Source organism: Aspergillus heteromorphus, assembly GCF_003184545.1.
Source record: "Aspergillus heteromorphus CBS 117.55 chromosome Unknown BO70scaffold_12, whole genome shotgun sequence".
NCBI lineage: Eukaryota > Fungi > Ascomycota > Eurotiomycetes > Eurotiales > Aspergillaceae > Aspergillus > Aspergillus heteromorphus.
The window spans coordinates 303,824-324,590 of record NW_020290417.1 but is presented as its reverse complement, the minus strand read 5'-3'; the positions used below and the strand labels follow the sequence as shown (position 1 = coordinate 324,590).

The window sequence follows — 20,767 nt, the reverse complement described above, 5'->3', positions numbered from 1 at the left end:
GAGCAGAGTCAGAGCCAGAGACTGAATCTGGACCAGAGCTAGAAGAGCCGGAATCGGAGCTGGAGCTGGAGCCAGAGCTAGATGTAGAATCGGAAAGGGAAGCAGTGTCAGAAATAGAACCCGAGAAGCTAGATCCTGGAGTAGATCCTGAAGTCGATCCAGGTAGAGATCCAGCAGTCGAGGCAGATCCAGAGATAGATCCTGGTTGAGAATCAGAGACTGAACCAGAAGCACCAGAAGCACCAGAAGAACCAGATACTGGTCCAGATACTGTGCCTGGGCTAGACGAACCAGATCCAGAGGAAGCAGAGACAGAAGAAACGAAGCTGGAACTAGAGCCGGAGCTTGAGCTGGATCCAGGGGAGGATGAGCCCGAGTCTGAGGTAGATTTGGAGCCGCTAGAGCTGGAACCTGAGGTAGATCCAGAGATAGATCCCGATACTGCCCCTGAGCCAGAGGAAGCAGAGCCATCACCAGAACTATTAGAGTTGGAGCTCGAGCTGGAGACAGAACCAGAGTCAGAGTCAAAGCCAGACTTGTGGGAACTCGAACCAGAGCCAGCTACAACCACCGTCGCAGTAGCAGTGGCAGTTGCATCCGCGGCAGGAACAGCAAAAACAGTGGCCCCGACCACAATCGTCTCAGTAGTCAGATAAGCTGTCTTCTCTCTCGCGGGGCAATCAGTCACACTTGACGGACAAGCCGTAATCGTTGTCGTGCGGGTGCTGAGAATGGTCGACGTAGTATAGCTATCCCCACTTCCACCAGGACCAGCTCCAGCTCCAGCTCCACCACCACCGGTAGGGGTAGCGGCGACGGCAGTTTGATTAGCTTCAGCAGTAGTGACCGGGCAAATGGTCGTAGAAACAACGAGGGTCTCAGTGGTGAGATACGTCGTCTGCTCGCGGGCAGGGCAAGTCGTCACACTGGACGGACAGGCGGTGATAGTGGCTGTGCGGGTGGTGAGGACGGTTGACGTGGTGAAGCTCTCGCTGATGCCGGGACCAGCATGGCCGGTCATACTGGCGGTGGTGGTTTGGCTGGCTTCAGCGGCAGTGACAGGGCAGATGGTTGTAAAGACGGCGATGGTCTCCGTGGTGAGGTATGTAGTCTTTTCGCGAGCAGGACAGTCGACGACGCTTGAGGGGCAGGCGGTGATCATGGCTGTCCAGGTGCTGAATACAGTGGATGTGGTGAATTGGCTGTCGTCGGAGAGGGATCCTGGACCGGTGATGGTTTTTGTTTCGCTGGTGATACTACTCAAGTCTTTGGTCCCTGCGGCTGGAGTGGTGATGGCAGTTGAGGAAGTCACTAGGAGAGCCGAGCTTGGTCCGATGCTGCTTACAGCCGCGCTAGACAGGCTCAAGGTCGGATTCGGACGAATTAGAGGGACACTGGAAACGATTGCAGGAGCGGAGACCGATCCTGAAGCCCTCAAGCTGGAGGGGATGGAGGGGATGGGTGACGAGCTGTGTTGCTGGAGAGGAGTCGATGTCGAACGAACGATAGACGACGTAACAGCGTGTGATGATGAGTTCGCAGGCCGAGAAAATACGGGATTCGTAGAATGAGTGCGGATGAAGGTCACAGAGGACGGGGCTACGACAGCCGATGACGAAACTGCCGGGTGGGTGGAGCTGGGAGAAATGATGGCTGAAGACGACGACACAACCGATCGGGCTTCAGTTCTATATACCGACGAGCTTGATGAGCTGGAGTTGATAGGGATCGCAGAGGAGGAGGACGATGTCACAACAGCCGAAGATGATACAATCAGTGACGGCGCCGCGAGGGACGAGACGGCGACTGGTACGCTAGACGACGCGATAGAACCTTGGGAGCTGTAAGAGAGGGTTGGCGTTGGTGTCGGTGTGGATGTCGATGTCGCTGTAGAGGTGGGCGTCGGGGTGGGCGTCGGGGTCACGGTCTGGGTGGTGCATGTGCTGCTGGTTGGCCCTGAAATGACAACATTGTCGATCTGAATGGCAGCGCCAGTATAGTCGGTTAGGCCGCTACAGTAGCCATAGATCTCAAATGTATGCGTTCCGGCACTGCCTGGGGTGAACGAGCCAGACATCGTGTCCCAACCCACAGCGGTAGAGGAAACCACGACTGTTTGTTCAGCAAGACGGCCGGTGGTGGTAAATGAATCCATATACATCTGCATATAGCAGGACATGCTCTGGTGGTTGGTGTTGGGGAGAACACGATATTCGAAGGAGACCGTGTACGCATCGCCCGCCAGAAGGTTGCTGAGACGCTGGTAGATCAGCAGCGCGCGAACTTGGGTATTCGATGCCTCTCTAGAGAGCGAGTCAGCTACTGCGTGGGAATAACAAAAAGAAGATTAAGCATACAGGTAGTACGATCCATCCGCCGCATCTCCGCTGACCACCGATCCAGTGGTACCGGAGGCGTAGCCCCAGCCGTTGAATCCATCTTCAAATGAGGGATTGGTGAGCGTACTCAACGAGGTACAAGTGACAATCTCTTCCCCGGTAGCCCTAAGAGGATTGAGGAGAAGTAGGAAAGGGGCCCATTTTTGTAGATTGAAGTTCCGCATCTTGTGTTCAAAACAAGTAGCAATTACGAGTCCTGGCCCAGGAAGAAGAAATAAAAGGAGTGACAGTTGACCATTAAACGAGTGTGTTACAACCCCAAAGGGAAGACAAAAAAAGAATGAACGTGCACAGCCGAAGAACAAACCCCAGACGAAGGAACTGTGGGAGAAGAGGCGAACGGGGGGGATTAAGAAGCTGTGAGGAAGAGCAATGAAATGAGCATAAATGTATGTAGTTTTAGAGCGAGCCAGTCAGAATCCATAATCCAACCTATTCACTTGAATCAATCACCCAGGGGAACTTTTGCCGAATGGCGGCGGAGAGAACCCTTGGAACGGGATGTGGATACTTCGGACTGTATGCCCCTGTCGGTGCCTGTGGCGGTGCGACTATTTACAGAACTAGGAAGAATATGGAGTAGTATAGACATTTCAGCTTTTTTATGAACCTTAGCAGCGCAACAAGAATACTAATCCACACTGCCAAGATACCCTACCCTTTCGGAGTGTCCGACATACGAATCTAAACCAACCCACCACTGACCGGAAGAACTTGTCCCGTAATATAGCTCGAGCCATCCCCCAACAAAAACACCACCGAATCGGCAATCTCCTCACAGCTTCCCAGTCGAGTCATGGGAATCGCAGCATTGTATGCATCCATCCGTTCCCCCAGAGCCACCTGCTTCTGCAGCATCGGTGTCTCCGTAATCCCGGGAGCCACACAGTTAACCCTCACGCGCGGAGCAAAGTCGTTCGCCCACGACTTGGTCAGACCAACAACCGCATGCTTGCTAGCAGCGTACGCCGCACACCGTGGAGCCGATGTTGACCATGCTGCCGATGTTCACATTGTCTGGTCTGTCGTGAGGGTATTTTGCAGAGATGTAGCGTAGATACTCGGCACCGGTGTTCCAGACACCGTGGAGGTTAACGGCCATGGTGTTGTTGAAGTCCTCGTCAGATTCCGGGATGAAGGTGTCTCGGGGCGATATACCGGCGCAGTTGACTAGACCGTGGATGTCGGGGGATTTCTCAAGGATCGATTGGAATGTGGCTTTGATGGCTTCTCGGGAGCTCACGTCAGTTCTGGGGTAGAAATTTAGCCGGTCTGAAGCGCCTTGAGGGTCATTGGGAAGTGATGCCGCAAGGTCCAGGACGTGCACTGTGGCGGACAGACCGAGGAGCTTCTTCACTACCCCGAAGCCGATCCCGGAGGCACCCCCGGTGACTATGAAGGATCGGCCGAGGAATGCGTTACTTGGCATCATCGTATTGAAATTCCTGGGTCTCCGTTGGAGAGCTGAGATGAAGGGGATGGGATTAATAAGTCCAAGGAGCATGTGATAGCGGTATCTAATGTCAATGTTGGTGTGGGCAAAGTCTAGGGATAAGATGTTGAGAAAAGGTTTCTGAGAAATCTGTCAAACTGGGGCGGGGGCCCTCGAATCTTCTGCTCATGGCAAACAATTAATCAGTAGATGTCGTGTCACCTGGCCTGGTGATTAGACACTTCCAATGAAACTGCTTGGAAGTGCATTAGGACATGCAAGATGCAAGCCAAGCAAGGATTATGAAACTAATCATTCTCAGTGACGGAGATGCAGACTGCTTCTGCCCCGGACGATTATTTCTATTACCTCGGGTTCTCAGCATTCAAATTCTATCTTGTTGTCTTGTCCGATAGTTTAATGGGCAAGAGGTTTGTATTGCAGTTTGAAAATCAGGACGCAAAGTGCTGGTTGGTAATGAGCCCGGATCCGCGTCGATTGAGAACTGCTGGAGGAAAACATTCCTTGAATGCCAAAGGAGTCAATGGTAGGGGGTTGAACCCAACGCACCATTTCCAAAACAAGGTCTAGAGATGCATAGCGCATTCGATATAGCTCTTCTCTTCCGAGAGTCAATCACATACGACCATAGGGTGTGGAGAACAGGGCTTCCCGTCCGCTCAGCCGTACTTAAGCCACACGCCGGGAGGTTAGTAGTTGGGTGGGTGACCACCAGCGAATCCCTTCTGTTGTATGTATTTTTGTTGATTTTCCTGATTGTTCTGGATGGTCGGAGGAAGAAAAGAAACAATTTGAGGTGTTTGCGTTGCTGGAGAACGGCGTAGCGGGATTTATGGGCGTTGTTACACAAATTCCGGCGACTGGCGCACGGCTTTGCCTCTAAACGACACTCTCGGGTCTACCCGCGCATCGGGTGCATTTATACGCTTCAATGCCCAAGCAAACCCTGCAATAATATCTCCATTGTCTTGTTTAACCCTTTCAGGTTTCTCGTTATTCAAATCCCCCCACTCGGGCCTGATCTTCTCCACATGAGACCTTTTTAAATATTCAGTACGAGTACAACCACTATTGCCCTACGAGAGGCTCATTTAACATTCGCATCATTGTATTCCATTCTCCTATCCGTATCCTAATTTACAGGAACAGCGCCCCGAAAACACCCAACAAAGTCCATCCCAGCCCAGACGAAACTGAGAAAGACGACGCCGCGCCCGTGAACAAAGCGGACGCAACCGGAGTAGTAGGTGAAGAAACGGAGTGATGGCTGGCCTTGGAGGGGGCGACAATCGAGGAAGAAGGACTGACAGGGTACCTGGCAGAGGAAACCAGAGAAGTAGCATGGCCCTTGGAAGGCATAGTAGGGATTGATCCGGCAGCCGTGACGGAAATAGATCCATCCTCCGAAGTGTCCTGGGCATTGGAGCCGCTGGAAGAGGATGAGGATGAGTATGAGCCCTCGCCACTGGAGGCGACGGGGTCATTGCCCGTGCCATCTTCAGTGGTTCCGGTGAGGCTTTGGGTCGTGCTACCCACGGCGGCAGCTCCCGATGTGTTACCTGTGGTGATCCCTGTAGAGGCTCCTGCAGTGTCGGCTGCAGTGCTACCTTTGGCATTTCCGGTTGTGCTACCTTCGGCTTCCCCTGATGTGCTAACCGTGCTGCTTTCTGCGGCATTTCCAGTGGTACTTTCCGCAGTGCTGCCTTGGGCAGATCCACTGGCAGTCCCTCCAGTAGTATCGGTGCTACCTCCAGTGCTGCCTCCAGAACTGACTGTGGTAGCCTCTCCAGTAGTCCCAGCAGTGCTATCTCCAGCTGTTCCTGAAGTGCTGCCGGTGGTTGTTCCAGTGGTGCTGACTCCGGTGCTTCCGGCCATGCTACCCTCAGCACTTCCTACAGCAGCACCCTGAGCATCTTTCGATGTGCTGCTGGAGGTGTTACTTTCGACAGAAGATGCGGCACCGGCACCTTGGGTAGCTTTAGAGCTGCTACCCGAGGCGCTAGACTGAGCATTTGCTGCTGCTGCACCCTCGGTAGATCCCGATGTACTTCCAGATGTGCTACCTTGACCAGATGCCGCAGTAGTTTCCGCGACGGTCTTAGTCTGACCAAATTCGATGGCACCGGCAGCTTCAGACCCAGATTTGGAAGAAACAATGGAGCCGGCAGCGGCTTTAGTAGAGCTGACGCTTCCACTCACTGGGTATACAGTCGTTCCAACCGGGACAACAGTAGTGTACACAGACACCGTCTCCTTGGGAGAAGATTCACCTTCCACGGAGGCAGTAAGAGTGGCAGCAGACACAACGGTCTCATAAATGATTGACGTAGTGTACACCTCTCCTTCAGATGAGCCAGATACCTTGGTTGATGGGGCCGTGGTGACGGGTTCACCAACCACAACAGTGTAGGTCGCAGTGTACGCAGGAACAGTCTCAGTGGTGACGTGAGTGGTCTTCTCCGAGGCAGGGCAGTTCTTGACAGACGAGGGACAGGCAGTAACGGTATGGACTGCAGTGGTGTACACTGTGGATGTCGCATACTGGGTGGAAGGAGTGGCAGAGACGCGGGTAGGGTTCGCGGGAACCCCGGTCTCGGCTGCGGTCACAGGGCAGATGGTTGTGTAGTCGACGATGGTCTCGGTCGTGAGGTAGGTTGTCTTCTCTGATGCTGGGCAGTCCTTAATGCCGGACTTGCATGCCGTGACGGTGTGTGTGGATGTGGCATACACAGTCGAGGTCGTGTATTCGCTCCCAGGGGTGATAGACACAATAGCGGGCGTGGCAGTGGCACGCGCCTCGGTAGCTGTCACAGGGCAAACAGTCGTGTAATCTACAACAGTCTCGGTGGTGAGGTAGGTTGTCCTGTCCGAAGCTGGGCAGTTCTTCACGTTGGATTTGCATGCAGTCACTGTATGTGTGGATGTCGCGTACACGGTAGAGGTGGTGTATTCCTCAGATCCGCGGGTTATGGAGGGAGTGGCTGTGAACGTGGCCCCGGTCTCAGTAGCAGTCACCGGGCAGATCGTGGTGTAGTCGACAATGGTCTCAGTCGTCAGGTATGTGGTCTGGCCGGATGCCGGGCAGTTCTTGACTGAAGACGGGCAAGCAGTGACAGTGTACACTGAGGTATGGGATACCACCGAGGTGGTAAATCTTTCCGAGCCCGAACCGGTACCTGGTTCGGAGCCAGAGGAGCCAGAGGAGCCAGAGGAGCCAGAGGAGCCAGAGGAGCCAGAGGAGCCAGAGGAGCCAGAGGAGCCAGAGGAGCCAGAGGAGCCAGAGGAGCCAGAGGTAGAACCAGCGGAAGAAGACCCAGTAACCCGAGCTCCAGACGACGTATGGACAAGAGCAGAGGATGACCTTAATGAACCTGAAACAGCAGCAGAGCTAGATACGACAAGCAGCTGAGAGCTGGTAGCACCGGATGGAATAACACTTGAAGCATGCGGAACACCGGGACCAGACACAGCAGTGGGTTGGGAGCCTGTGGTTGTGGATCTGATAAGGCCGGAGGATCGTGCGATGCTAGAGCTTGACCCGATAATCAAGTTTGGGGTTCCCGAGGCTGGGAGGCCGGAAGTGGCCGGCCCAGGAGTGGATGAGAAAAGAGTGGATGCTGAAAGGGCAGAGGACGAAAGAATGGATGACGACAAAGCGAAGGATGAAAGAGTGGACGACGATGTACCAATGGACAGGACTGTGGAGGAGCCTGGAATAACGACCTGCGAGCTGGAAGCAGTAGCAGCAGCCGCAGCAGCAGCGGAAGCGACACACTGCTCAACGGCAGCGACGGTGTTGTCGACTGCGAATCCAGATACTTCCACCACGGCTCCAGGGCCGGTACAGACTACCCTGACCGAGACAGAAGAGGAATCCGAAGACTGGCTACCCAAACAGGCGGAGAAGGGGGAAGATGACCCCACAGTGAGAGTTGTGCTGTCTAGGAGAGTTGTGTCCTGGTAAACACTCAATGTGCACGAAACAGCAGCGGATCTCTTTCTCTTGGTGGTCACTGTATCGGCTGATGAGACGGAAAAGGTTCCAGACACGGAGGCAGAATCATCGGAGCTGTCGACAGTTTGGGAGGCATCGAGAGAGGTTCCACTCGTACTGTCAGCGATCACTGTGGTTGTGCCGTCAGCATTCGTCTGCGCGGTGCCTGTGGAAGCGGTCAATCCGGATGTAGCGGTGCTGGATGATGTGCTAGACGAGGAAGCAGTTGCGGTGGTAGTAGCACTGCTGGCATCAGTTGTGGCGGTGGTGGTAGGAAGCGTCAAGGTGCTCCACGCATTCGTCGTGATAGCGCCGAGGGAATCGTCGCTGCTGGTGCTCACGGTGCTCGAGACGGCTGTAGCAGACCTGGTGGTCGCCACGGAGCTGCTCGATGTCGAAGATGAGCTGCACACACTCGTCAAAGAAATGTCGGCCAGTCCAATGATGGGGTTTCCTTCCCAGCCCCCACCTTGAGAGCAGCTGATGCTGATCACGAAGGGAACTCCAGTCGACTTGGTGGCAACATATGATCCGGTTACGGTAGCCCAGTTGGAATGCCCTCCAGGGCTGATACCGGCGCCGGCACCAACGAAGGAAACCGAGTTGACAGCAACTTCCAGTGTACATTCAGACGTGGTGCTAGTGTTGGTAGAGATTGACCATGCCAGCGACAAATCGTAGGTGTCGCCGACGACCATGGAGGGAATGTTTTGACGGACGATCACATAGTAATACCTCCAGTCGGAGATTTCTCTGATAGCGCGTTAGACAAATCTCAATTCGTATGAGCTGGAATATGCTTACAGGTAGGCACCCCCGTCGGGACCCCCGGTGCTTATGGTGGGAAACGTCTCCGGATCCGGGCCAGCGCTCATACTCCAGTAGGAGGAATAGCTGGATGAACCGCCCTCGATCACATCGGTGGCAGTACACGAGTCGGCAACGGCCAAACGGGCGGAGAACAGGGCCCCTGAAAACAGCAGAAGCGAACGAAGGGCGGGCATTATGAATTACCGAGGGTGGCCCTCCCTCTGCACCGAGCAAAAACGAGTGACTGGGTCGTGGACCTGGTTCCTATTTCCTACCGCGTTGGCAGGGGGGACTGGAGGATAATGTAGTCATTCTGCGCTTTGCTTCTGCCGGGAGAATGGAATAAATCCCTTCCCATTTCGTATTCTTTTTTTGGGTTGGTGGGAGGTCGTATTCAATAGCTCAGCCCGGGCTGAGAAACGGGGATAGAATAGGCGATGGCTCGAGTGGCGGCGATCCGATAGCTCGGAACCCTAACGCAGTCCGGTTACCCTCCTCCATCCCCGGGAATTCCAGCCGATGGGTGGGTCCACCATCTCTCTCCTGCCCCTGAAGCTGAAGGAGGTAAACCAGCTTGGCGATCGGAAATAACAGGCGCTCTGGTAGTCGAGTCCAATTGGATGCACGGCGTCGCCGATGCTCAATGTGGATCGTTGGATCTTTCAGGGGCGTGGCAGCCACAGCTGAAGGCTTCTCCCATCTGTCTACCACCGACGCCACTCCTAAGCCAGAAAGATACATTCAGCCGCAGACTTTTGTGGATAATGTCTAGAATACCCCCAAGTACTCCACTTCAGTCCCCTGTCCACGTGGGTGATAATTTTCGTCTAGATTCAGTCCCCGAGATCGGGAAGCCCTTTGCCAAGATAGGCGTCGATATCGTCGGTTTTTGTACACGGACTTTCTAGATGATTGAACGAGTTTTTCTCACAAATGATTTGGTTCCTATTGCAAAATGATCGTCTTGAACTCTGGACGTGCAGCCACCCATTTCTTGAGAAATACCTCCCCTATTCCTAGCCGACGGGCAATATTGGTCTTCGGATCTCTCTCAATTAGCATCACGTTGAGTAAAGTAAACAGTTGATAAGTGGATGCTTCATTCCGACTCTCTGCAAGTGGATACGCCCGCCCATCGGGATGCCGATACACAAGGGTATCGAGATATTCCTGCTGGAGTTTCCTTTCCTCCTGATCACTTATTTTCTTCGCCCCCAAAGACGAGCACGCTCGATTAAAAAGAGAGCCGGCTTTGTTTGCGTGGAACGCTAGTGAGTTCAATGGTTCATATAATTTTCCGGACGGATTATCTCGAACCCATTTTTGGTGAAAGCGATTACCTATGATGTCCTCATACGTCAGTTTCCCGATTAACATGAAACGAGCGATTTCATCGGGCATGAAGTGGTTCTGTTGTTTTGCGGAAAGAAGTATGAACTCTCGTGGGGCATGCACCCTGACATTTCTATTATAGCCAGGGAGGTGCATACTGCCAGCAAGGCTTCCATCGCTTGCCCGAATCAAAGTATGAAAATGGCTTTGCTCCGAGCTTAGGGACGTGTCCAAAAAGAAACACGCCGTCTGAGTGTACACAAGGATGCTACCCGGGTTAGATGCTGCAATCCGTCTATCTCTGCCTGGAAAGTAATGGAGACTATCAGATCCTTCATAAGCGTCGCGCCAGAACGCATCATATGTTGGCCATCTTTTTAGGACTTCTTGATACTCATTAACTGGCGAACTGAGACTGATTTCGAAGGGAAGCTTTCTTGGTATGCAGCCCTCCAACCCGCATAATATCATTGACCATGCAATATGGCCCCTGTCAATCATCAGGTGACCATTGCCCCAGTCTTTTATGGGGTAATTATTGCCCCAGTTAATGTCTTTGGCGGGAGTGCAGATGGTAATTTCTGCTTCGTCTCCACGTCCAGGAATCGCCCACACAGCCAGGCCAGCTTTGACCTCGTTGTGCTTGATAATACCGTTATGCGAAGCCCATGACCAGGAAGGAAAGTTGCTCCTTGAGGATTCCTCCGTGTCATTCCAATATGCAGAATCTGCAATCCAACACATTGCTTGGTCAATATGGTTGATCGGGAGACCATAATGGATGGCGGACCCATATGCCTTCTGCAAGACGCCTGTGAATGCACGAATGGCATCACTGCCTTTTGTGAGATTTCTTCGACTGTACATGCGATGTGCTTCCAAAACATCGTTGACCTTTGGGAGGTTGAAACATTCCGATGGCTCTGGGCTCGACTCCGACCACCCGCCAGTTCCCCACCCCTTGTTGGATACATAATAAACGCCATAGTCAGTAAAGAACAGGAGCTGCGATGAGAAGATGGCTTCTTGAAAGGTCCAGCCTCGTGTTGACCACGTAGATTTACTTAAACACTCTTCGAGGGATGGCCTCTTTTCAGCGAGCACAACATCGCCGATCTCCAGTCTGAGGTGGTTCCAGATACGGGGAGATGTGACTCCCGGTAGGCCATAGAGAGAGTTGGTGCCAGCCAGAGCAACCAAGGTACAAGATGCATGCTCGTATATAGAACCCATGCAATCAATTTGCTCCTGAAGATCCTGTTGATCGCTTTGATCTATGCAGAGCTGATCAATCCATAAATATTGGCCACCCAGTCTCACACACGCTATTATAGCATCCCGAATCGTTGCTGGTAAATCATCTGGGTTGATTTCGTTTGAATTGGATTGTTTCACATTGACATTTCCAAATACATAGCTGAGTACAAAGTACTCGCAGCTCTCAGGGGGCGTTACCAGTCGGTTCGTTGTGACATCAATCAACTTGAATCCCTCCGGTCTCCATGAACTATTCTCTGCCATGATATTGGGAGAAGCAGGACTTAGCCACGATTTGACTTTTGCCCAATCGACGTATTTCTGTAGCTCAGGGGGCGAATCCAGTTCCTTGTAGTGCATTTCGAAGTTTAAATGTCGTAATTCATCTGGCATGGCACTTATTTGTGTTTTCTGATTGATCCGATCTGGCTGGATCCATGCGTCAAGGCTAGAATATGCGAAGGTTTTATTCACAGACATGCTGATTCCAACTCTGCCCTCATCCACGGAGATAGACAGAAATTTGCCTTTCTTCGAATCAGAAGATGTTGTGGCTTTGCTGATGAGGTCCATTATGAAAGAGCAAAGCTGACAGTTTGGCCCTTCCTTTCGCATTTCTGAGACACGAATGTCCCTCCGGATATAACAAGAATTCACATAACCATGTAACGAGCAGCAGACAACAATATGTCGTAGCCTCAAGTGCTGGCAAAAAGAACAAAGAGATAGGCTTTCCGTGACCTCGATTGATGAGCACTCCTCGCATTCATCATGGAAGGCATATTGCTTAAAACCCTCTCTCCCCGTCAATATGCTGGCATGGATCTTCTGGCAAAGTTTGCACGCAGCACTTTCCTTTTCCGAGCCAGGCGTGTGCTTTGTGGGTGTAGATTTGAGCCCACATAGAAGCCGAGACATCTTTGGAACTGTTTATGCTTGTGGATTTCAACAATGTGATAGTAGAGGTTCAAATGAAACAGTGCCTTCCCCAAAGCATGTCAAGGCCTCAGAAAATTCCGAACAATGCCAATCTGACATGTCTATCGATGTGTTGGCATCCAGCTGCACGATCATGTAAGCAACCGGGGCGGGGTAAAAAAGTGCCGTTTGTGCCGCTGTAACAGCAGTGTAGGTAGCAACTCTCCATTGTTAAGGAACTTTCCGAAGTGTCTCAAAAAATAATCTTATGCTCTGCTGGGAGTTGCACAACTGAGAGACCGAGATGTGAGGTACAAAATCAAGTAAACAAAGCAGGCAAAAGTGGCCTTCTTAGGTAATCCCAGTGAATATCGCAGCAATACTGTCCCCTGATTCAGAATCACCCAAAAGCCACCCGACTCTAAGCACTATTCTGACAATTGTGGTGGGAGATTGGTTCTTAATCGCCCAGGGTCTCTGCTATCATTTGGTGGGTCTGCAAGATATCTATTCAGAGATGCTTTAGAGGGGGTTGATGTTCCATGAGAGCTGATCCGAGTCGCGAGACAGAGCAGAGCCATCGGATGTAAGGCCGAATAGAGTGACAGATGTACAAAATTTGCCACCCCTCCAAGAACCCTAGCATGCGCGACTCACGTCGATCAAGTCAGGAAAAGAATTATCAACAACCAACTTCGTGTTCGTGTATCGGATCGGCAGTGGTGAGCGGGCCCATTGCGCCTTACCTGATCGGGACAATACAGGTGCCAAGGCCCTAATTGCTGGGGATCGTCCGTGTCATCTGGGGATCTTCACTGCCCACTATCCCGTTCAACTGTATTAACATCGGTGGATGATGGGAAAGAGGCTGTGAGAACAGGCTGTGCCTCATCACCTCACTTTCCACCGCGTAATTCGTACGTTAGTAGTTTCGTGCGTTTTCCAGAGGCAAATCGGCTGCGGCATCAAAGATATATATATGCCCATCTCTTCCCCAGTTGCAGTTTCATACAATCCATCCATCAGAATCATCTTTCTCAGTCACCAGCTCATCTCCAGCCTCTCTTAGTCTCTTAGTCTCATAATTCCCTCCATCTCTTTCCTTCCCAGGAAGCCCTTTACCATCCACCATGTCCCAATACAACAACGAACAGTACTCTCAACAGGGATACCCTCCCTACAACGAGCACTACACCCAGAACCATTACCCCGCTGGCCCTGGATACGCCCCACCGCAGTCAATGCCTCAAGAGCGTGGCCAATCTCCCTACCCGCCTCAGCAGTCATACGAGCGGGTCGGTGAGAACGCCTCTTATTACGGGGAACCCCTGCCACAGCAGGAATACGCCCCTGGCCAGAACGGACCCACAGAAGACGGGGAGAAGGGTCTTGGTTCAACCGTTATTGGCGGTGCTGCTGGCGGCTATGCAGCCCATCATGCCGGCAGTGGAGCGCTTGGAACAGCCGGAGGCGCGGTTCTCGGTGCTGTTGGTATGAATATGGCGACGAGCGCCTGGTAAGTTGCAGGATCTCTTTCGAAGCTGGAGTCTTATGAATGAAGGCTGACGGCTCTAGGAAAAAACACAATGCCCCTGCCCCTGTCGCGGCCCCTGCTACCGCTGTTCCCGTCACTGTTGTCCCTGCTTCCACTGTTGCTGATACTGGGATGGGACTGGGCATGGGTATGGGTCTCCTAGGAGCTCGGACTCACTTCGGTCGTCGCAGACTCCTGCGTCACAGTATTGGGCTGCCCTAAGCGGCTATCCACCGCGAGTACTTTGTCTCTGCCGTGGGCTGGGTATTACAATGACGATGACGACTTGGTGGTCTAGATTAATGGATATTCTGTGGAGAATTTATGGCGTGTCTTTATTTTCATGGGTGTTCCATTTGGGCTTTATTATCTTTCTGACATTTTATTGACCTATGTTGCGTTCGCATAACTAGATTGCGTTGGATTTATTGTCTTGATTCGGGAAAATCAAGTTGAAAATTGCTTGACACATTCACACCTTTAGTGTTCCTTACATGATTGTAAACAAACCAAACTCGAACATGTTTCTAATACTGCATTCACCTGCTTCAACCGCTGAAGTAATAACGACATTTAATTACTTTTGCGTGTTATTCTTGCTCCACTCATCTCTCTTCCTTGTTGAACTTACCATTTTCTACTTGTCAGACAGCTTCGGTTATACCCTATTTATTTTCAGTTTCTTAATCTATACATCTCACACCTGACCTGAGCCCTCAAGATATTCTTTGCCTATATCCTATTTCCTCATCCCAATTGCTTGACCTTTCGTGCCTAGCGATGCTACAACATGGGCAGCCGTGGGTAGTTGTAAACCATATGGACATCATATTCTTGCTTGATTGGATTAGCACGCATATAGTCAGCTCGACCGGTGGGTTCAGACATAGAAGAAAATCTGTATCCTTTTTGCTTTAGGCTCGGGATATGCACTGACACCTAGGAATAATATCCAAAAAGTACTCTCCGCTCCTATGCGACGCTCTTGGCATACCCCTACTTAGTACAAGACGCGATGATCATAGCTTGGCATTCCATCATTGAAACCCCAGATACACGAGGAGACGATCAGCGGACCCAACCCATTAGCACCCGCACACAGAAATGTGGGTAGTAGACCTAGCCGTCTCCACCAAGCTGCATTGGCGCCTTGGCAACCCGAATCCCTTAATCGGGGAAAGTGTGCTTATTCCCGTCCGTGCCGTGCGTGCCATCTACCGCGTTGCCGCAGCTGTGGCCAGCCGCAGCACCGAGATCGTCCAGTCCAATTTAGCGCAAGGCTCTGAGAGTCTGGGAGATTCAGCCACTGATGACGTGTGCCCAATGTGCCACCCCCTCTGTCGGCGCCTTCGACGCCGCAACTCTCTCTCTCTCTCTCCCCACTACTCTTCCCGATCAATCTACCTTACGTGGCAACCACTTAAACACTACTTTCTTTCCACGAGCTGACCATCCAGACCGGACCCTCTCGCTTGTGACACGCCATGTGGGAGACACACGAGCCTCCTAAACGCCACTGCTGGGAATGTCGCCGACGCAGGCTAGTCTGCGACTTCACCCACCCCGCCTGCAATCGGTGCTCGGCATCCGATGTCGATTGTCCCGGGTATGGCGATACACCGCCAGTGAGACTACGGTGGCTAGCGCCGGGAAAGGTGAAATATCGAGTCCGGAAGGTCGCAAGCAACCAGCGCGTCGAAGATCGGAGAACTGCAGACATGCCGGACCGAGACAAGAAGACAAACAATACGGCAGTGCATTTGGAACTGAAGAGCGATGTCCATGTGTTTCTCGAGGCGACACAATACTGTCAGTACTTTGCAGTCGCCACAGAGACCCTCTGATCCACTCTAATTTCCTCCTGCACAGATAACTCCTGCATCTACCCAAGCCTCTTGCCCATGTTGCAACTGGGTCCGACGAGCTCGATTTACCGGATCTCGCCCCCTCTCTTCCAGCAGGGCATGGCTCAACCAGACTACATCCGCCTTATTATTGTCTGCATGTCGCTCAGCCACCGCGTAAACCACTCACGCAATGACCCCAGGTCCGCGACCCTAGTAAAAAGCTTCCTGCACTACCGTGGGCTGATCATTCGCTCTCTCGTCGAAGATCTTAACTTAAACCATAAACGCACGAGTGATCATGTCATTGGGGGCATTTTAACGCTTCTACTTGTTGACGTGAGTTGATTGTTTGATGGTGGTGAGCACTGGGCTGGCTGTACTGACTCATGTCTACCCATCAGGCTCAGCAAGGCGCCTCAACCAACTGGCGCTGTCATATTGACGGTATTCGGCAAATCATGGGGCTGCGTGGCGGCATCCAAGCGGTGGCTAGGTCTAAGGGCGTTGCGTCGCTGCTGGTCAGCTTCGTATAGTAGGTGATCTACAAAGTAAACAAGCGAGTCTTGTCATGGGAGCTAATCAACAACCAGTCTTTCCGTTTTCGGGGACACCACGTCTCCCGTGTCAGATCTTGCCATGACCGAGTCCGATCTGGACGGTCTTAAATTTTTGATTAAGAGAGACGAAAATAGTAGCCGTACCTTCATGTCGAGACCCAGCGCCCTGTTCGCCGAAATCATCAACATAAACTATCTCCGGGTGCGAGCCTCCACAGACACCACCACAAGCCCAGAAGATCACAGCCGCAAAGCCTACGAAATACTCACACGAGTCCTCGATTTCTCACCCGAAAAATGGGCCGAGTCCAAGCCTGTCGCAAAAGAAGACTGGCTTCTTCTAGCGAGCATCTACCAAGCCGCGGTATCTCTATACTGCATCCACTCCCTCCAGAGCATCGGCGTTCTACCCATCACCTCTTTCCTGAGAAAGAACTGCACTGCACACAGCCACCTCTTGCATGTGCTTCTCAGCAAAGCTGTGCTCTCCCTCTCCATCCGCGGATTCATGCTATGGCCCCTTGTCGTCCTTGGTATGGAAACCGTCAACGGCGGGGTATCCGTGCGGCATTTCATCCGAGAGGAACTCGTAGAGATGAGCCACTACACCGGTTCCTACATGCCGGTGACAGCGAAACATGTGCTCGAGCGTTTCTGGGACTCGGGGAATACGCATTGGGATGTGTGCTTTGATCGATCGTATGCGTTTGCGACGCTTCTCGCCGCGGACGCGAGCAAATTAGAGTAGTGTGGTCTGGAACCCTGACGGGTATCTTATTATTCTGTAAATAAGCAAGCGCGGCAATATATTTCGGACAAGTCATAGACAAGAATGGCGACCACGCTGCCCTCCGATACTGAACAGTGGAGTGGATCCCATGATCCATCGGGCAGGATGCTCCGTGTTTCAACGAAAGGCTTCGTGGCTCCGCCCTAAGCCGCCTCGGCCGGCGATCCGGACATCATCGCGCGTCGGAGGGATTACTTTGTAGACGGCCATTCCGTGATTGGTGCGATGATCCACATGAATTGATGTCTGGTGCAAAGTATGGTATAGAAGTGGAGGCCATCGTCGGCGAAAACGGTCTCATACCTCCGACGCGGTGTCTCGGAGGTATGTAGATAGGGGTGCGCCCATTATCTTCCAACTACTGGACTGTCGTTTTTCACTTCCCAACTCATCTTCCCCAAACTCGGTTGCTTTCACATAGCGTTGTCGAAATGGGTCTACTGGTGAAGCTCGCGGCCGCAGGCCTCGGGTTCATCTCTGAAGCTTTTCATGCTGCGCGCTCGAGCTCATCTTCCTCTTCTGCTGCACTACCTATTGATTCCGCTGTGGATGAGGCTCCAAAGGAGATGGAGGTTACAGTCCATGCGAGTGACAATGCGTCCTTACGCAGCAGTGACACATACCCAGTTGAAACCCCCGAGAGCCTACCAAAGAGCACGCCTGCCTGCAGCGACAATGTGGAGGGTATACCCCCCCAGCCCAACCAACTCCCAAAGAATGAACCCACCGAATACCCCTCCGACACAGACACAGGAGCCCCCATCAACCTAAACCAAGACGAAGCCGTATGGCAACTCGATGAAATGGCCGAGCGCATGAGATCTCCCACATCCGAGGAACCAGTCGAAGCGGCCGAGAATGAACTCGAAACCGAATGCGAGAAGGTCGCTAAAAGGGAGGCTCTGGTCCGCGAGCTCGTCGCCATGGCAGGTCCTCCTCCCGAGGAAATCCAACGACTTCCTTGTTCTGTCATTATTCCGCAGCGTCGGCCGAGAAAAAAAGAGCGCGGCTTTGTTCGTGCGTATGCGCCAGTTCTGGAAACTTGTGGCATTGGGCAGGATGTGTTTTTGAAATTCGTGGATTATTTGGATCAGGTGAATAGGGTGAGTCCCAATATTCTTTGTCTGCTTCGTTTTCACGTCTGTTTTGTGTCAGATGGATGAATGAGTGACTAACGCCATTTGAAGGCATCAGCCTGGATCGAAGTCGTTTTCCTCGCCGGAGAAGCCTGCGGCTACATCCCCGAACCGACAGCCATGATCGTCAGCTTGGTAGTTTGCATCGTGGCAGGAACAGCTCGCGAACTCCAGCAGCGACAACGCGAGAACAGCTTCCTCGACCGCGTGAATCAAGAAATCCTCATGCCGCGCGGTCTCTATGGCATGATCATGGCTTTCAAGGACCGGGTCCCAAGCGACCAGAACGGGCTGTCCAGCTCCCTCGGGAAACTCTTCTCGAAACAACACCTCGACATCAACCAGACCGTTGAGAAGTACCGTACCCCCGAACCAAGTAAGCTCAAGAGAGGATTGAACGCGATTCGACTGGAGAGTGGCAAAACGTACGGCGAAGTGGAGTTACCCGAGGCTGCGGAGCTGGTATATCCTGATATTGATCGGGCGGTGGCACAGGCTGTAGAAGGGGGAGAGGAGCAGGGACGTGTGTCGAAGTTGGATGCACTGCGTCAGAAGGCGCAGGGGGCGGGAGAGTGGGTCAGTGGGTATATGGATAACAGAGCGCATGTCTTCTATGTGAGTTCCATACTCGTCTGGGTTCCTGTGGATGTCTAACAATGAGATAAAACAGGAAGCCGAGCATCCCGGCTCTTCGCTTGCGGTACCTTCCAAAGGACGCACCCCCTTGAAGTCACGCTTCAATGACCCAAATCATCCGGCTAATAGTGGCTCCTTCATCGCACTGCTTTCTGGTGGGATGATTCCTGTTCCGGGGTTCGATAAGATGGTGTTAGCCACCCAGCGGAAGATCGGTGTCAAGCGGCTGGTCGGAGGCAAGAAGTCTCAGAATGGCTGGCCGGAGCAGAGTCGCCCCATGCGCATGGCGATGAAGATGATGCAGAAGGATGTCTTGTATCTTTTGATTGTGAATCTGCCGACTGAGGAGGAGGCGAAGGAGTCGGTTACGAAGTTGGAAGGGATGATGCAGCGGGAGGCTGAGGCTGAGGCTGCTGCTGAAACTGCTCCCGCATCTGCTCCTGTGGTTGAACCAAGCGTCCAACCTGCTGTCGAGTCTGCTGCTCGTTCGGAAGTTTGATTAGTTTAATTTTTGTCAAATACTACCGATATGAATGGTTACTCTTGATGTCGAGCTTGCTTCTCATACTACATGATCTAATTCATTTTCATTTTTTTCATATTCGCTCGCTGAGCTGGTTCCCATCGTGAAGATAACATTAAAAGTTTCTTGCGACATCTTGTACTTTCTCATGGAATACCTCTAGATTGTTTCCAAAGCTTTTGCATTTTCAGACCAGAAAATGACAACCGAAAAGTTCAGCTCTGTGCATACTCATGATTGTTCTGACCTCTCCCTTACCCCACCCAATTCGCGTGTACTTTTTGCCAGTCTTCTGTAAATTCAGAGATACCATTTCCCATTCAATGTGTCTACCAGGAAAGAGACGGTTGATTTCTCACGAAAACTAATAATTAATCCAACAAGCGTTAGTCGGAAAGCCATCACCATCTATCACATTATACGTCTAACATCTTCTCATCGAAATATCCAGTCCAATCAGCACCTATCCAGCTTCAAAACACAAGCAAAAGTTTACAAAATCAAAAGCAAAAAAAGACCGATAAGTTTCCCATGTCTATAGCCCAATTATCGTCATAAAACATGGCCTACCACTGTTAGCATACGTTATAGAACCAAGAAGGATACACTGACAATCGCAGCTCTATTGCGCAGACCCCATCGGTGAATGTTGGGCTTGCGATGGTACTGAGCCCTGGTTTTGGACCGGGACCCTGGTGGGTCGGGGTCCCATGTCGTACCCGTTACCGGAGGACTTGGGCTTGTTGTCCTTGCCTTTGAAGAGGAAGCCGAGGGCGAGACACATTTTTTTGTGTGTGGTGGAAGAGGTCTGATGGGAGGTGTGAAGAGGTATGTAGATAACTGTAGATTGGGGTCTATACTTGACGATGGCAGTGGTTAGCACACGAAAATCTTCTGCCTCTAACGTTGGTCGTCTCTCGGCAAGGCTTGTCCAAGATATATATCTCCTGGAGTTTGGCTCAAGGGTCACGATTGATGGGTCAAACTTACAGAAAAGGTGTGCTTAAGTCAGAGAATGATGAACTGAATATTGATTGAGACAGTGGGATACACTCACCTATATATCCTCGAAATCGTGTCTGCAGCATGAGGCCAGCTACGACAAGGCTTAGGGCACCTTACCCGATTAGGCACATAAAAACGCCAAGCCCCTAGCAACGCACAGCCCTGGGGAAGAACCCTCGGGTCGCTGCCCGCGGTGGGTGTAGATGTCCGAATCCGAGCAATCCGGAGGCTTAGCGCCCCTGGGTGATAGGTTGGTTCTTTGGATTTACGAGGCTTGTTTGATTTCAGGGAGACGCTGTTGCCACTCTGCCCGTATTCCCCACTATATCTGCTGCTGTGTACAATGTCATTGTGATTCAGTCTGGTGATACTTCTTACATAAACATGTGGAGGGCAGTGCTTGTTGTCTCATCAGCTTGAATGCTTCAGCCACATCCTGCGAGTCAGGAAAGCAGGAAATGAGGCACGACAGGGTGAATAGTAAATGGCACGATCCTCCATCTCGGCACGACAGATACTCCGAGTTCCGGACCAAAACACGTGACCCGTCCAATCAGAAGCGCTCCTGCAGAAAAA

At 52.0% G+C, this 20,767-nt stretch overlaps 6 protein-coding genes across 6 annotated transcripts; 3 read left to right on the top strand and 3 right to left on the bottom strand.

The window, feature by feature from the left end:
• Window positions 1-3,083: 3,083 nt before the first annotated feature.
• On the bottom strand, window positions 3,084-3,828 carry BO70DRAFT_396420 (SDR family NAD(P)-dependent oxidoreductase; the record flags this gene model as incomplete). Its single annotated transcript, XM_025546619.1, has 2 exons — window positions 3,084-3,326; window positions 3,376-3,828. The coding sequence occupies 2 exons, from the start codon at window positions 3,826-3,828 to the stop codon at window positions 3,084-3,086; spliced, it is 696 nt and encodes a 231-aa protein (XP_025399389.1).
• Window positions 3,829-4,970: 1,142 nt separating this feature from the next.
• BO70DRAFT_429192 (uncharacterized protein) lies at window positions 4,971-8,850 on the bottom strand (the record flags this gene model as incomplete). Its single annotated transcript, XM_025548050.1, has 2 exons — window positions 4,971-8,599; window positions 8,651-8,850. 2 exons carry the CDS (start codon window positions 8,848-8,850, stop codon window positions 4,990-4,992), a joined length of 3,810 nt encoding a protein of 1,269 aa, XP_025399388.1. The 3' UTR covers window positions 4,971-4,989.
• A 751-nt stretch (window positions 8,851-9,601) lies between these two features.
• Window positions 9,602-11,605, bottom strand: BO70DRAFT_291524 (HET domain-containing protein; the record flags this gene model as incomplete). Its single annotated transcript, XM_025539393.1, has 2 exons — window positions 9,602-9,839; window positions 10,032-11,605. 2 exons carry the CDS (start codon window positions 11,603-11,605, stop codon window positions 9,602-9,604), a joined length of 1,812 nt encoding a protein of 603 aa, XP_025399387.1.
• Window positions 11,606-13,184: 1,579 nt separating this feature from the next.
• On the top strand, window positions 13,185-14,215 carry BO70DRAFT_429190 (uncharacterized protein). The gene is made up of 2 exons (XM_025548049.1): window positions 13,185-13,679; window positions 13,739-14,215. The coding sequence occupies exons 1-2, from the start codon at window positions 13,294-13,296 to the stop codon at window positions 13,917-13,919; spliced, it is 567 nt and encodes a 188-aa protein (XP_025399386.1). The 5' UTR covers window positions 13,185-13,293; the 3' UTR covers window positions 13,920-14,215.
• Window positions 14,216-15,103: 888 nt separating this feature from the next.
• BO70DRAFT_362045 (uncharacterized protein) lies at window positions 15,104-16,898 on the top strand (the record flags this gene model as incomplete). The annotated part of the gene is made up of 3 exons (XM_025543192.1): window positions 15,104-15,880; window positions 15,946-16,076; window positions 16,135-16,898. Coding segments are annotated over exons 1-3 (1,123 nt in total), but the record flags the coding sequence as incomplete, so codon positions are not given.
• A 298-nt stretch (window positions 16,899-17,196) lies between these two features.
• BO70DRAFT_405330 (uncharacterized protein) lies at window positions 17,197-19,162 on the top strand (the record flags this gene model as incomplete). The annotated part of the gene is made up of 3 exons (XM_025547111.1): window positions 17,197-17,994; window positions 18,079-18,642; window positions 18,698-19,162. The coding sequence occupies exons 1-3, from the start codon at window positions 17,323-17,325 to the stop codon at window positions 19,160-19,162; spliced, it is 1,701 nt and encodes a 566-aa protein (XP_025399384.1). The 5' UTR covers window positions 17,197-17,322.
• Between the last annotated feature and the right edge of the window lie 1,605 nt (window positions 19,163-20,767).

Coding starts and splice junctions, on each gene's coding strand:
- BO70DRAFT_429190 (XM_025548049.1), top strand. CDS start 13,294: ATGTCCCAATACAACAACGAACAGTACTCTCAACAGGGATACCCTCCC. Junction 13,680..13,738: donor AATATGGCGACGAGCGCCTG/GTAAGTTGCAGG, acceptor TGACGGCTCTAG/GAAAAAACACAATGCCCCTG.